The sequence below is a fragment of the Schistocerca serialis genome, chromosome 5 (genome assembly GCF_023864345.2).
Source record: "Schistocerca serialis cubense isolate TAMUIC-IGC-003099 chromosome 5, iqSchSeri2.2, whole genome shotgun sequence".
Taxonomy (NCBI): Eukaryota; Metazoa; Arthropoda; class Insecta; order Orthoptera; family Acrididae; genus Schistocerca; species Schistocerca serialis.
The window spans coordinates 668177534-668191481 of record NC_064642.1 but is presented as its reverse complement, the minus strand read 5'-3'; the positions used below and the strand labels follow the sequence as shown (position 1 = coordinate 668191481).

Genomic DNA, 13948 nt, shown 5'->3' with positions numbered 1-13948 from the left:
TTATAGTGGAAAAAATTATCATTCCTTTTGCAAGGAAGTCTAATATATTCACTAATATATAAAGAAAATTTTGGAAGAGAAACCTACACACTTGAAAAAGGTATTATCTCCTATAGCGAAGTAAGAAGACCGCGTAAAACAACACAAATTTAAATGTGTGGAACTGTTAACTGCTTTATCTGCAATCCACTTTCAATTAGATAAGAGGTTGTGATAGATGTAGGGCATTTTATTTTAGACTGTAATAACTGATATTAAATTAATGCGGAAAGTAGAATACTGTAGAGTGAGAGATCAAATAAAGAATTCTTATGAAGGAGAGAATTAAATATATTTCGCTCGAATGATAGAAAATGTATGGAATAACGCAATGTAAGACGCATATTGACAGAATGAGTGTAGAAAGAATTGTCAGACTTGTAACGAACTATAGACCTAAAGAAAAGAGAATACCGGAAGGCTAAGGAATATGTGGCTTTTGTGAGGATGGAACAGGAGACAAGCCTACTCCTTGAAGCGTAGAAGAAGAGGCAAGACAGATAAGACTTAAATAATGACATGACTGCAGAATTAGGCGATTGTTTAAGTGAAACTCATTTAAATGAATTTGAGCTTCCAAAACGTCAAATGAAGAAATTCGGCGCTTCCGTCACTGTTGCAGATACCCAACCTGAATAAGGTTAGGTGGATGTTTACGAAAGTGACGAAGATATGTTTCATTGTACATTCCATATTGTATAACTAGGAATATTTTACTGCATGTGATATCGCTGATTAGATAATAGGCTTTACATAACGGACCAGCGTAAGAATTGTAAGAACACGTCAGAGTTACACAAAGACGAATTGTACACAGAAACGCATATTGTCTGACACTCGATGAAAACCACTTCTTCGCATGCTGTAGCTATGTACACTTTATGGAATAGTGATACTTTCGAACGAGTGCCTCCATTGAGTTGCCATCCGTTGAGATGCTTTGCCAATGCATGGGGGGTCGTGAAAATGTTAGCCTATTGCAGTACAAACTTTGTTCTTCCTAGGCAGCAATTCTATGCCTCTGGGTGTGGTGACTATTTAAAATCTATTGCGTCGATAATGAAGAGTTGATTGCGGGTCAGAGTTCCTTTCGGACTCTCACGTAGAAGCTCATTGTGGGTTTGTGGCATGTTCGTTCGGGCGCCATCCCTACTGTCCAGAAGTGGTGGCGTGGCTGCAGGTACTGTGCGCATGCGCAACTAGACGCAGCTCTCTTGCTGGCCGACCATCAGGGGCGTCCTGACGGTCACCACCTCGCGCGACTCTTGTGGCTGCTGTTGCTGCTGCTGCTGCTGCAGCACCTCCAGCTGCTGCGGCGACGCCGCCCTCATCGCGCATGCGCCTCCCGCCTCTGACGTCACGGTCGCCACGGAAGTCGCAGCCGGTGGAGGCGCGTGCGCGATCTGTGCGTACACGACGGGCTCGTGGCGGTAGTAGCGGCGCATCGGCGGGCCCGCCTGAAGCGGCGGAAGGCGCAGCTCGGCGTACGTCACTTCCGGCCGGACGCCCGCCTGCTGCAGACGCGTCGCCGGCGGCCTCCGCAGCGTCGCCTGTCCAAAGACGGCGTCCACTTTATTACTTGCTATTGATGAGAAGAACAGAAATCGTCACATACAGGGGAAGATGGGATACATTTTAATACAATAGTTATTTTTTTAAATTTGGAATAATGTGATGGTTACAAAGTTGTCCTTTTCATGCCTTTTTCTTTACGGATCCTTAACTGTTATTTAAAGCACACAGACACCGTGAGGATCTGAAATTCGTGTATTTCATTACAATGTTAAGGGGGCGGGGGGGGGGGGGGGTAGGACGTCAAACGGGACGACTTGGAGCAGGAGAGCCACCAGAGGACATTTTAGTTTCCACTGTCTATACTTTTACGAATAAATTCATAAAACTTTGTCAAAACGGCCAGAAAGGATTCACAATTTACACTCATAGCAGTGGAACTTCGAAAATATAAGAAAATAATTTTCTTTTTACATTTGAAATTTGACGTTTTTTCACTTACCGTTAGCTGCATTTATTGCTATAGGTACACTTTTCTTCATAAGTAAGGGAGATTCTTCAATGAATTTTGCGCAGCATACAAACCATAATTACAGGTGTATGAAACTCTAGAATGTTCCAAATCTATTGAAAACTGTGGTAAAAATTGAAATAATTAACGATAAAATTTCAATTTTTTCTAAACATGAAGTTTAAAATGTAACAGCACGTTCATTTGTTCATAAATTAAATAATTTTTAGAGTTTCATACACCTGTAAGTATGGTTTGTATGCAGTGCAAAATTCATCTAAGAATCTCTCTTACTTATGAAGAAACGTGTACTTACAGCAACAAACGTAGCCAATAGTAAGCGAAAAAATGATGAACCTTCACATGTAAAACAAAATTAATTTTGAACTTCCACTGCTATGAGTGTGAATCCTGAATCCTTCCTGGCCATTCTGACAAAGTTTTATGAATTTATTAGTAAAACTATACACAGTGGGAATTAAAAAGTCCTGGGGTGTCTCTCCCGCTCAAAGATGACCCGTTTGACGTCCTACCCTCCTTAAGTACGAATGTAAACTGTTACAGGCGTTCCCCAGAGTAGGGCAAAATCTAACACATCCTGGGGTACGTTGTAACAAACAAGAGAAACTACATATATATTGGCGTCACTTGCGTAAGGTGGCTCTCTTAAAAGTAGCTCGCCTGCCCTTTGAATGCAAACGCAATGTTTCCACTTCTGAGATAGACTAAACAGCTGCAGCAATGGACAGTTTTATACAATAATCGATTGTTATCATTCATCCATCAACGTTTCACTTTATTTTATCAGTGAAGTTAGACGTTCCTCTTTGTTATCTCGGTCTGCAAAATAACTTTCTCGATAGAAGGATGAATGGAATTGTGGAAGCACATGTGAAAACAGGTTAGATTAAGGATATTCGACAATTTTATGGGTTAAGTACCCTGATAGGGAACTGCCAGCAACGAGAGCACCACAGAGCCGGTATAAAAACTGGCACACCTATGGACCTGTGCAAAATGTAAAACGACAGAGAATTCCTTCAGTTCGCACACCAGAAGTTATTGCAGGCATTCACCGAAGAATTATTCAGGGCCGAAATAAGTCTACACGTATATAGGTCAAACAGGAGCTGGATACTGAAAAGCTTTATTTTTAAGCCATATTCTGTGACGGTTGCGCAGCAATTTACGGATGATCATATGGGTTACTGCACGTGGCTTTTGAATAACACCAACTAAGGTTTGTTAGACCCTTTCAATTACATCACGGATAACGAAGCACGGTTTCATCTTTCCGAACATGGAAATTCACAGAACACGAGTTACGGGCCAACGGAGAATCCTAACACTGAGTGTCACCAACCAGTCTATGATGAAAAAATCGGCGTTTGTTGTGGCGTAATAGAAACCCCCTTCGTTGGACTGACATTTTTCGATACTACCCTACACGGTTTCATTTATGGAAATTTTCGATTATTTTGTGCTCAGCGGACTGGATATGGAAGACTATACTGCTTCTTCCTGCAAAATGGGGCAACATGCCTCATGTCTAAGTATCCCTGGGACGAGTCCCTGGTTCCTCACTGAGGAACAAACTGCCAGCGTACATTTATGCCCCACGTACGCCGGATTAACAGCATGTCATTTTTTTCCCCAGTGGGAAAATTTTAAGAGTAAGGTCTATAAAAGTACCCACACACAATATAGGAACTGAAAGACATCAGCAGCCATGAAGTTGCCGCCATCGAAATCCGAACTTTATGCAGGGAGTATCTGAATATGCTTGGACGTGCACAGGTGTATAGAACGAACAGCCAGCAAACATTTATGGCCACCACGTTCGCCGGATTTACAAAGACGTGATTTTTTCCTGTGGGAAAACGTGAAGAGTGAGGTATACTAAACAGATTCGTACACTACACAGAAACTGAAAGACAGCATCAGCCGTGAAGTTGTCGCCATCAGTATCCGAACTTTACGCCGGGTGTATCTAAATATGCTTGGACGTGCACAGCTGAGTATTGACGTTGCGGCGGTAAATGTCCACATCTTCTATTAATAAATTTTTAACTGCATTTATCACTATAAATAAATGGTAAGTCCATTTCAGCTCTACGTTTCTGTAATTCCACTGAATTTCCTTTACAATTATACGGGCTACTTTTATCTGCGCCAGCCTGTACTTTTTCAACTAGTTCAGAATACATGCAAGAGCTGAATGCTAGACTAAATTAATATTTAACATCTTCGGAAAAATTTTCAGTTTTTTCACAATGCAGCATTCATCGAACATAAAACTGTTATAGTGACATAAAATTTAGGATATCGATGCTGCCTTTGTTTTCCGCAAGCTAAAAGATTTTGATAAAACTATTGCTAATATGGCTGGAAATGTCACACTTATTAAAATATTCAAGACTATTGTCCTCTGCTCAGATGATTTTTTTGTTCGAAACGAACAATAAGAAATCTGTCCGACCATGGGATAATAGCCCGTAATATTTTAATAAAAACCCTTTATACTCTTTTTTCTGATACACGTGTTGCAGCTGCTGGACGAGGATAAATAAAAGCGTTAAGATTTTAGCCCACCATATAGATCAATGTCACATCGTAGTCGCCATCATGATCCTAACTCCAGGTCACTTAACCGAAATAGTGATCTGTATACTTGCCAGGGTTCCTATTACAACATAATCAACTCGAACAGCTGGTCTAATGCTTTCTTCGTTCCCCTCATTTTGACCTTTAACTCTGTACATTGTCTGAGTAGTGTAAATGATCACACATTTTGTCTCTCATTGTTCCAAGCAAGTCATATTAGCTGGAAAAGTGATTTCACTTGTTAGTTTCATTTTTTTTTTACCACCCACTCTCTTCAAACATCTTCGAACATTTCTATCTCTTGTAATGCAACGTATTACACTCTTTCTAGTGTTTTGGTTGCTGATTCTTTCACCAGATATCGGAAAACCTCGAAAAATATCAGGACTAACCCAATTTGGGCATGACGCATCTTCCTCATTTGGTATGGTAGATAACATGGGTCTTCTGGTGACCAACTATTGCCCTCATCTCTATCAGTGGCTCCTACAGGGGAGGTTGCTCTGGTCACATCAGTGTAACAGTGTTACGCCCTGCCTCTCACTGAGCTGTTACATTGTGCTCTGTAGGGCAGCTGTATGTAGCTCTGTAAGTTTCGGAAAAATTGCGAAACATTACGAATTTTTCACAATACAGTGTGGTACATTAGTATACCAATATGACCGTAATACTAAGAATTAATTTTACACAAGTACAAAAAAAACGATACTTTTACACTACCATAAAAATTTACTTCACATGCCTCAAACACATTTTTTTCACTGCACACAGAAGGTGAATTTTAATTGCTTCCAACGTATGCTGGCCAAAAGTGGTAACAAATGGCAGTTGTACAGGTCAAACACAATGGTTCCGAAATGGTAAATTACACACAAATTGAAATATTACACTGTGTCCCGTGTTACACTGTACAGAATCTTCCTCTATTGTTTTTAAGTAGGCATTCATTGCAGCAGGCAATATTGGCACACTGAGGTTCAGACTTACATATAAATAATCTCTACCCAGATAAAATGCACTGGCCAACAAAAAGAGTGAGATACCTAGGTGACATGGTAGGCTGTCAATGAACCTTTTTTCACATACAAACGATTGGAGTATACACACATCAAAAAAAGTTTTGCATCACCCCAGTTCCCAGAACTCCTGAAGATAGACGTTGACTGTGAAAATTGTATCACAGACACAGTTTCTTTGACTGTTCACAGATGCCACTAAACACACCCAAAGATGGCCGCGCGGTATTAGCCGAGCGGTCTACGGTGCTGCAGTCATGGACTGTGCGGCTGATCCCAGCGAAGGTTCGAGTCCTCCCTCGGGCATGGGTGTGTGTGTTTGTCCTTAGGATGATTTAGGTTAAATAGTATGTAAGCTTAGGGACTGATGACCTTAGCAGTTAAGTCCTATAAGATTTGACTCACAGTTTTGAACACCCAAAGATGTAAACAACCATGCATGAGCAGCGCCTATTAGACAGAGGGGGTCTGAAATCCGATCAGTTCCAGTCATTCCACCAGGAAGGAGATACACGCTCGTGCTGTCTGTAGTTCAACCATCTCTAGACTGTCAGTACAGCATTGTTACTTTGTGGCAGTATGGGCCCTAAACAAGGGAAGTGTCCAGGCGTCTCTGAGTGAACGAAAGCGATGTTGTTCGGACATGGAGGAGATACAGAGAGATAGGAACTGTCGATGACATGCCTCGCTCAGGCCGCCCAAGGGTCACTACTGGAGAGGATGAGCGCCACCTATGGATTATGGCTCGGAGGAACCATGGCAGCAACGCCACTATGTTGAATAATGCTTTTCGGCTAAGCCACTGGACGTCGAGTTATGACTCAAACTGTGCGCAGTAGGCCGCATGATGCACAACTTCGATCCCGGCGTCTAAGACAAGGTCCATATTTGCAACCACGACACCATGCAGTGCAGTACAGATGGGCCCAACAACATGCCAAATGGACGTTCAGGATTGTTACTTTGTGGCAGTATGGGCCCTCAACAAGGAAAGTGTCCAGGCGTCTCTGAGTGAACGAAAGCGATGTTGTTCGGACATGGAGGAGTTACAGAGAGATAGGAACTGTCGATGACATGCCTCGCTCAGGCCGCCCACGGAGATGCCACGTACTTATTGGGATGGTGGCGTTTCTCCATTCACCGATGAGAATCGCTTATGCCTTCAACCAGACAATCGTCAGAGACGTATTTGGAGACAACCCGGTCTGGCTGAACGCCTTAGACACACTGTCCAGCGAGTGCAGCAAGATGGAGGTTCCCTGCTGCGCTATGTGGGGCCGACGTACGCCGCTGGTGGTCATGGAAGGCACCGTAACGGCTGTCCGATACGTCAATATCATCCTCCGTCCGACAGCGCAACTATATCGGCAGCATATTGGTAAGGCATTCGTCTTCATCGTGCACATCTTGTAAATGACATCCGTCAGGATAGCGACATCAAAAAATGGTTCAAATGGCTCTGAGAACTATGCGACTTTACTTCTGAGGTCATCAGTCGCCTAGAACTTAGAAATGATTAAACCTAACTAACCTAAGGACATCACACACATCCATGCCCGAGGCAGGATTCGAACCTGCGACCGTAGCGGTCGCTCGGCTCCAGACTGTAGCGCCTAGAACCGCACGGCCACTCCGGCCGGCCGATAGCAACATCACTCGACTAGAGTCAGCATGTTCTCCAGATGTGACCCACCAACCACTCTGAGAGATCTACGCCAAATCGCCATTGAGGAGTGGGACTATCTGGACCAACAGTGCCTTGATGAACTTGTGGACAGTATGCCACGACGAGTACAGGTATGCATCAATGCAAGAGGACGTTTTACTGCTTATTAGAGGTACCAGTGTGTACCGAAATCTGGACGACCACCTTTGAAGGTGCGCTGTATGGTGGTACAACATGCAACGTGTGGTTTTCATGAGCAAAAAAAGGGCGGAAATGAAGTTTATGTCGATCTGTATTCCAATTTTCTGTACAGGTTCCGAAACTCTCGGAACGGAGGTGAAGCAAACCTTTTTTTAATATGTGTGTGTAAATGATTAGAATTGTGGTTTTGTGTGACAGGTTGCACGCTCATTACACTGCGTTATTATTGTTCACCTTTTGTGTTGTTACCGTGCCTGGTAGAGCACACCAGGTACCCCAGAAAAAACCATCAGTAAATATGTGTGTGACATAAATGTTCAATCGAAGTTAAGTAGGCTAGTAAACATGGGCTCTAATGTTGACAGCCTCAGCGCTATGAGCACTTTCTTGTCTTCCATACCGTGAAACAAATCTCTTCTACTGCAAGCTCTTTGCTTTCCGCATTTACAAGAGTGATACTATGGACCAAAAACGACAAACTGTCTATATATATATATATATATATATATATATATATATATATATATATATATATATATATATATGGGCTCTAAAGTGCATACCTAAATAGCTATGAGCATTTCTTCATCTTGGCTGCTGTGAAGCACATCGTTCCACTGAGCAAGTGTTCATATCTCTTAAGGTATGCATTTTACAGCTCATTTTTACCAAACGATCTTTTATTGTTTTGGTTCATACTACCGTCTCCCAAAAATGTTGAAAGCAAAGCACTTGCATCAGAGGAGGTTTATTTCACACTGTATAACAATCGGTCCTGTCACATCCCGGAGTATTGACACCCTATGTAACGGATGTGAACAGCGTCAGTTGGCTGGGTGATCACTGCGAAGGACACGGAGATGCCACGTACTTATGGGATGGTGGTGTTTCTCCATTTGACCACATTCAGGACCGTGACACGCTGTTGGAGTGCATGGAAACGTTGTGGCAGACACATTCGTAGTCAAGGTTCCGGTTTATCACATCTGACCATCACAGTGGAGGAGCAGGTATTATGAACCAAGCATATCGTAATCTCCGAGAACAAGTAATGGACTGCCTCCAACAGTCTGTATCATCCCGTACACAAGCAGCACCCTGACCATGGAATTACCGTCTCACGTGTAGGCTGCAGTCGACACCGCAATACAAACGGCTGCGTCGCGAGAAGTGCCACGAGCGGGAAGCATGGACTGCTGACGAATAGCGCCGCACTGCGTCCAGCGATGGATCTCGGTCCAGCCGCTACCTGGATGACCATCGTCGAGTACAGTGGCGATCTTGGGACATGTCCTCACACTTCTACTGATTTGGAGAGACTCAATGGTGTTATTCACTGTGTGGGGGGACATAGAAAATTATTACAAGTCGCGGTTGGTATTTATGCAGATAAATCTTTTCCAAATGTGGACATCATCGTCGCTAGGAAGTGTCCGCTACTCTTATTAATACAAAACTGTCGAATTTCTGTCTGCATGTTGCTTCCCTTTAGTTTCCAATAACCAGTTTTGGACCACTATCTCATCTTCAGGCGTGTTAGACGATAATTAAACTACTTTGGTTCCGACATTCTCGTTCTCGCACGATACTTCGAGGGCGTAACTCGCTGTCTTATTCAGGTGCTACTCGAGAATGGTCTTTGGGCTTTTTTTTCTCCATTTCATTCCTTCCTTTTCAGGAGGAATGTGGGCTGTTCCAATGCCTAAGGCACTGAACGCTATTCAGTCATTGTGTGTCTGTTATTCTGTGTTGGGCGTTAACTATATATGAAGGTAGTATCAGTTCCCGAAAGAACAGATACCATTGATGATAGTGCAGCTTCTCTGGAATGAAATGGTAATCAACTCGACACCCTAGCTGCAAACAGGCGTTGATATACATCATTGGGGACATGTTGAAAATGTGTGCCACGACCGGGACTCGAACCCGGGATCTCCTGCTTACATGGTAGACGCTGTGTCCATCTGAGTCACCGAGGCGTGATGTATATTAACGCCTGTTTGCAGCTAGGGCGTCGAGTAAATTATCATGTCATTCTAGACAAGCAGCACGGTCATCAATGGTATCTGTTCTTTCAGGAACAGATACTATCTTCATATATAGTTAAAACATGGCTGCCCGCCCTTTGACCATCTTGTGCGAAATCACACGCTATGCCCCAACTCGTACGCGACTTGGTAGATTAATCTGCCACGAGTAATAAGAGTGTGATGGGCAAACATCTGTTGGGCGCACTACGAATATGGTGGTGTGGACACGTTGGGAACATGGGTCTCACGGGGAGTGTACAAGGGATAAGTCCAAGCAGGCGCACTATCCTCTGTGCCCTCGGTGACTCAGATGGATAGAGCGTCTGCCATGTAAGCAAGAGATCCCAGGTTGGAGTCCCGGTAGAGGCACACATTTTGCACTGTCCCCAACGATGTATATCAACCCCTGTTTGCAGCCAGGGTGTCAAGTTAATTATCATTTCATTCTATTTATTTATTTATTTTGCGGGGGAAATGGGGGGGGGGGAGTGTGGAACATATATCTCCAAATTGGGAGTCGCTAGGTTTTGTTTTTGACTTCTCAGTGCTGCGGCGTTTTTCCAGCCGCCTTGCACTCTGGGGCATACCCATCTTTGGTGGAAGGGATAGGGTTGGCGATGGCGTCGTTCTTCTTGTTCTAGTCTCCTCCTATCGAGCTCTCGCTGAAATTCGAGTTGTCTGGCCTTCTTCTTTCGCTAGACGCCGAGCCAGTTTCGTTGACACGCGTCGTGTCGAACTTGCGCCTTCAGGGCTGAGATGTCTAGCACCTCAGTGTTGACTATGTTGTCATGCCAGCTGACAAAGTCTCAAGTTTGTATCTCTTGGTCATCTTGGTTTGCGGTGACACCGGTCGTTTGTACAGCACGTTTTGTCACCATTCTCTTCTTCTTTGTTGTGAACTGTGCTTGCAACGAGCAGGCTTCCGTTTGGGATGTTGCATCGACGCCTGTTTGCACGGTGATATGTGACGAACCTGACTCCACTCGCGGTCGGGGACGGTGGAGCACTATCCGGAAGTGGGATAGCGCTTCTTTCAGGGGGGCGTCGATGTCCATATACGGCATGACTTGGCTGTATGGTGATGCATCGCCTTCTCCCACTGCAACAACTTGGTCAGCACGGCGGTCTTGGGCCGTCTGCCACCGTCCGTTCGCACACAGCCGGCCACCCCCTATTCCACTGCCACTGGCGGGTGGGATGGGCGGCCGTGCTGGAAGTGGGACTGCTGTTGTACCGCTGTTGTTGTGCATTGGAGGTAAAGGAGCAGTAGTGATGCCTTTACACCTCCTCCTGCGTTTCTTCTTAAGTTACTTCAGGTCTCCAGACGTCACCTTGTTAGTGCTGCCATGGCCAGCAAAGACTCTGGAGCCACAAGAGCTGGCGACGTGTGGCCCGCCGCAGTAGGCGTAGACTGGGGGTTCTTCTTTCTTCGACAGGCAGGTATGGCTGGTGTGCTAGCCGGCACATACTGGCTGGTGCGGCAGTTGGCCATCCTGCTGACGCTAGAAGCACTGTGGCCACTGGAAGTTGTTCCACTTGCACATTGAAGCCCATGAACTTATTCAGTTTATAGACTTGCTCTGCTTCCTTCCTTCTCTGTTGCTCCACACCCACATCGATGGCCAGAGTGAAGAGTGGCGGCTTTTATCTGTTGGTCCGATTGTGTAGTTGGACCGCCACCTCTCCGAACCCGGCTCGCTGTAGTCCTCTGTCGACAACTTCTTCACTGCATAGCCATGGAAATCCTTGTAGAAGTGCCTTGACTGCTGTTGGTCTCTTGGTTTGTGCCGCTTCCGGCGCTGGGATTACATGTGGGCCGAGGAGTGGTTTCAGAGCCTCATAATCAGCCTAGAGTTCCATCCGGGCTTCCAGAACTGCGTCACTGTTAGGGCATTTGGCGCTGATCTCCCCCTTGGCTTCATCCCCTAGCTTGCAAGGAAATTCCAGCTAATCTTGTATCGGATGAAGATTGGCTTTGTCAGATTTTTTCGGCGTGCCGTATTCTCTGTGACCGCTTGGCCTGCGCTTGCTGGTCCTACCGTCGTCTGCCCTTCTTCTTCAGAGCTGGCAGAAATGTCGATCACCAGGTTGTCCATGATGCCTGGTTCGTGTTCTGCCGTTTTACGCTCAGTCGACTTCTCGGGCGGCGCGTCTCCCGTCCTGTGTTTTCTTCCATTGTTTACTTTTCTGCCAATTGTGAGGCGCGTGTAATCACACAACAGTTTGCTTCATTGCTGTGAGAACATCAACACGAAAACAATTTGCTATGGGCACATGCCACAGGGCAACAACTTCTATGTCACAGCGTCACTGATCTGCTCAAGCGGAACTGTGGCAGGCGGCAGATGTTTTATGTATTTTTTTATTTTTTGCTCATCTCGTTTCTTCCTCTTAAGGAGGAAGGCGGGCTGTTCGAGTGCCTTGGGGATTTGACGCTATTTAGCCATGGAGTGTCAGTTATTCTGCGTTGACTCTGCTTATTTATTTATTTTGCAAGAGGAATTGAGGGTACTTATATCTCCCAATTGGGCATTTATTTGCAGGAAGTTTGGGGGGCAGCTCTGGTATTCAAATTACAGCCTAAGGAAAACCTGCTAAACCCAGCCAGAGCTGCTGGTGTTGGCACTATTTTGCTTGTCATAGCGCTTTGCTGGGGAGGAGATATGTTGATTTGGCTTCACTTCTCAGCATTTCGGCGTTGTTCTTGCTGTCTTATGCTTTGGGGCTGGCCTATCTGATATGGTAGCGATAGGGCTGTCGTTGGTGGCATCTTTCTTGCTCTTGTCTCCTTCTTTCGAGCTCTTTCTGAAATTCGAGTTGTTCAGCTTCTTTTCTTCGCCAGATCTCGAACCAGTTGCACTGATATGCGTCGTCTGGATCCTCCGCCCTTGGACCTGTCGTGTCTAGCTCCTCATTGTTGAGTAAGTTGTCGTGCCAGTTGTATGCCACGATTTGCCACCATTCTCCTCTTCTTTGTTGAGGTCTGCTCTTGCAGCGAGTAGGATTACATTTGTGAAGCCCCATCGACGCCCGTTTGCGCGGTCATCTGTGACGAACATGAGTCCAGTGGCAGTCGAGGTTTGAAGGACACCAGCAGCGTGAGGCAGGCTGCTTTCATCTCTGTGTGGAACACCAACTGGAAGGGGAATACCGCTTCATCCAGTGGGCGGCGTCGATGTCCGTTTGCAGTGCGTCTTGTCTGCAAGGTGGTGTGCTGCCTTCTGCCACTGCGACGACTTTGTCAGCGCGACGGTCTTGGTCCGCCTGCCGCCATCCGTCTGTAGGCAGCCGCCCCCCCCCCCCCGCCCCCCCCCCCCCGCCCCGCCCCTTCAGCCCACCCACTGGTGGGTGAGGCCGGTGGCAGCACTGGTGGTGTGGGGCTGCTGTCAGACTGCTGTTGCCCTGCTATGGAGGTAAGGCAATGGTCCTGTTGCCTTTACGCCTCCTCCTGTGTTACTTCTTGCTTCAGTTCTCTGGACGTCACTTGATTGGTGTTGCTCTGCAAAAGCTCTGCAGCCACACCAGCTGGCGACGTATGGCTCACTGCAACGGGCGCACATTAGGGGTTCTTCTTTCTTCTGCAGGCAGGCATGGCTGGTGAGTTTGACGCATACTGGCTAGTTGCGGCAATCCATTGCCATATGGCCTACCTGTTGACACCTGAAGCACTATGGCTTAGTGTCAAGTCCCGCTGTTAGTGGTTCCACTTGCACATTGAAGCCCATGAGCTTATTCAGCTCATAGAACTGCTCCACTTCTTTCCTTCCCTGTCGCTCCATGGCCGTGGTTATGGCCAAAATGAAGAGGGGATGCTTCCTCCTGCTCATCCGATTGTGTAGTCGGACAGCCACCACTCCGAACCCGGCTTGCCAAAGCCCTATGTGGACCACGTCTTCACTGCATAGCCATGGTAATCCTCGTAGAAGTGCCTTGATTGCTGTTGGTTTCTTGGTTTGCACCAATTCCGTCGCTGGGATCACGTGTTGGCCGAGGAGAGGCCTCAGAGCCTCATAGTGAGCCCAGAGCTCCATCTGGGCCTCAGTACAGCGTCATTGTTAGGAAATTTGAGGGTGATCTCTCCCTTGGCTTCGTCTTATAGCATGCCGAGAAATTCCAGCCCATCACCTCCTTGGTATCGGATGAAGACTGGCAGTGTCGAAGTTTTTCGCCCTTCCGTCATCTCTGCGACTGCTTGCCCTGCAGTTGCTGGTCCTTCCGTCATCTGTCCGTCTGCTACAGAGCTGGCAGATGTGTAGATTACCAGACGCTTGCTATCTGGGCTGCGTGGTTCGTCTTCTGCAGCTTTACTCTCAGTTGACTTTGCAGGGGCGCGGCTCCCGTATTGTGTCTTCTTCCTTAGCTTCCCTTT

At 46.1% G+C, this 13948-nt stretch overlaps 1 protein-coding gene across 1 annotated transcript in view; it reads right to left on the bottom strand.

Annotated features, from left to right (window-relative positions):
• Positions 1-13948, bottom strand: part of LOC126482172 (uncharacterized) — a 41703-nt gene continuing 27755 nt past the window's right edge. The window contains exon 4 of the mRNA XM_050106150.1: positions 1-1589. Coding sequence (XP_049962107.1) covers positions 1239-1589 — 351 coding nt within the window. The 3' untranslated portion in view covers positions 1-1238. The remainder of the gene's footprint in view (positions 1590-13948) is intronic.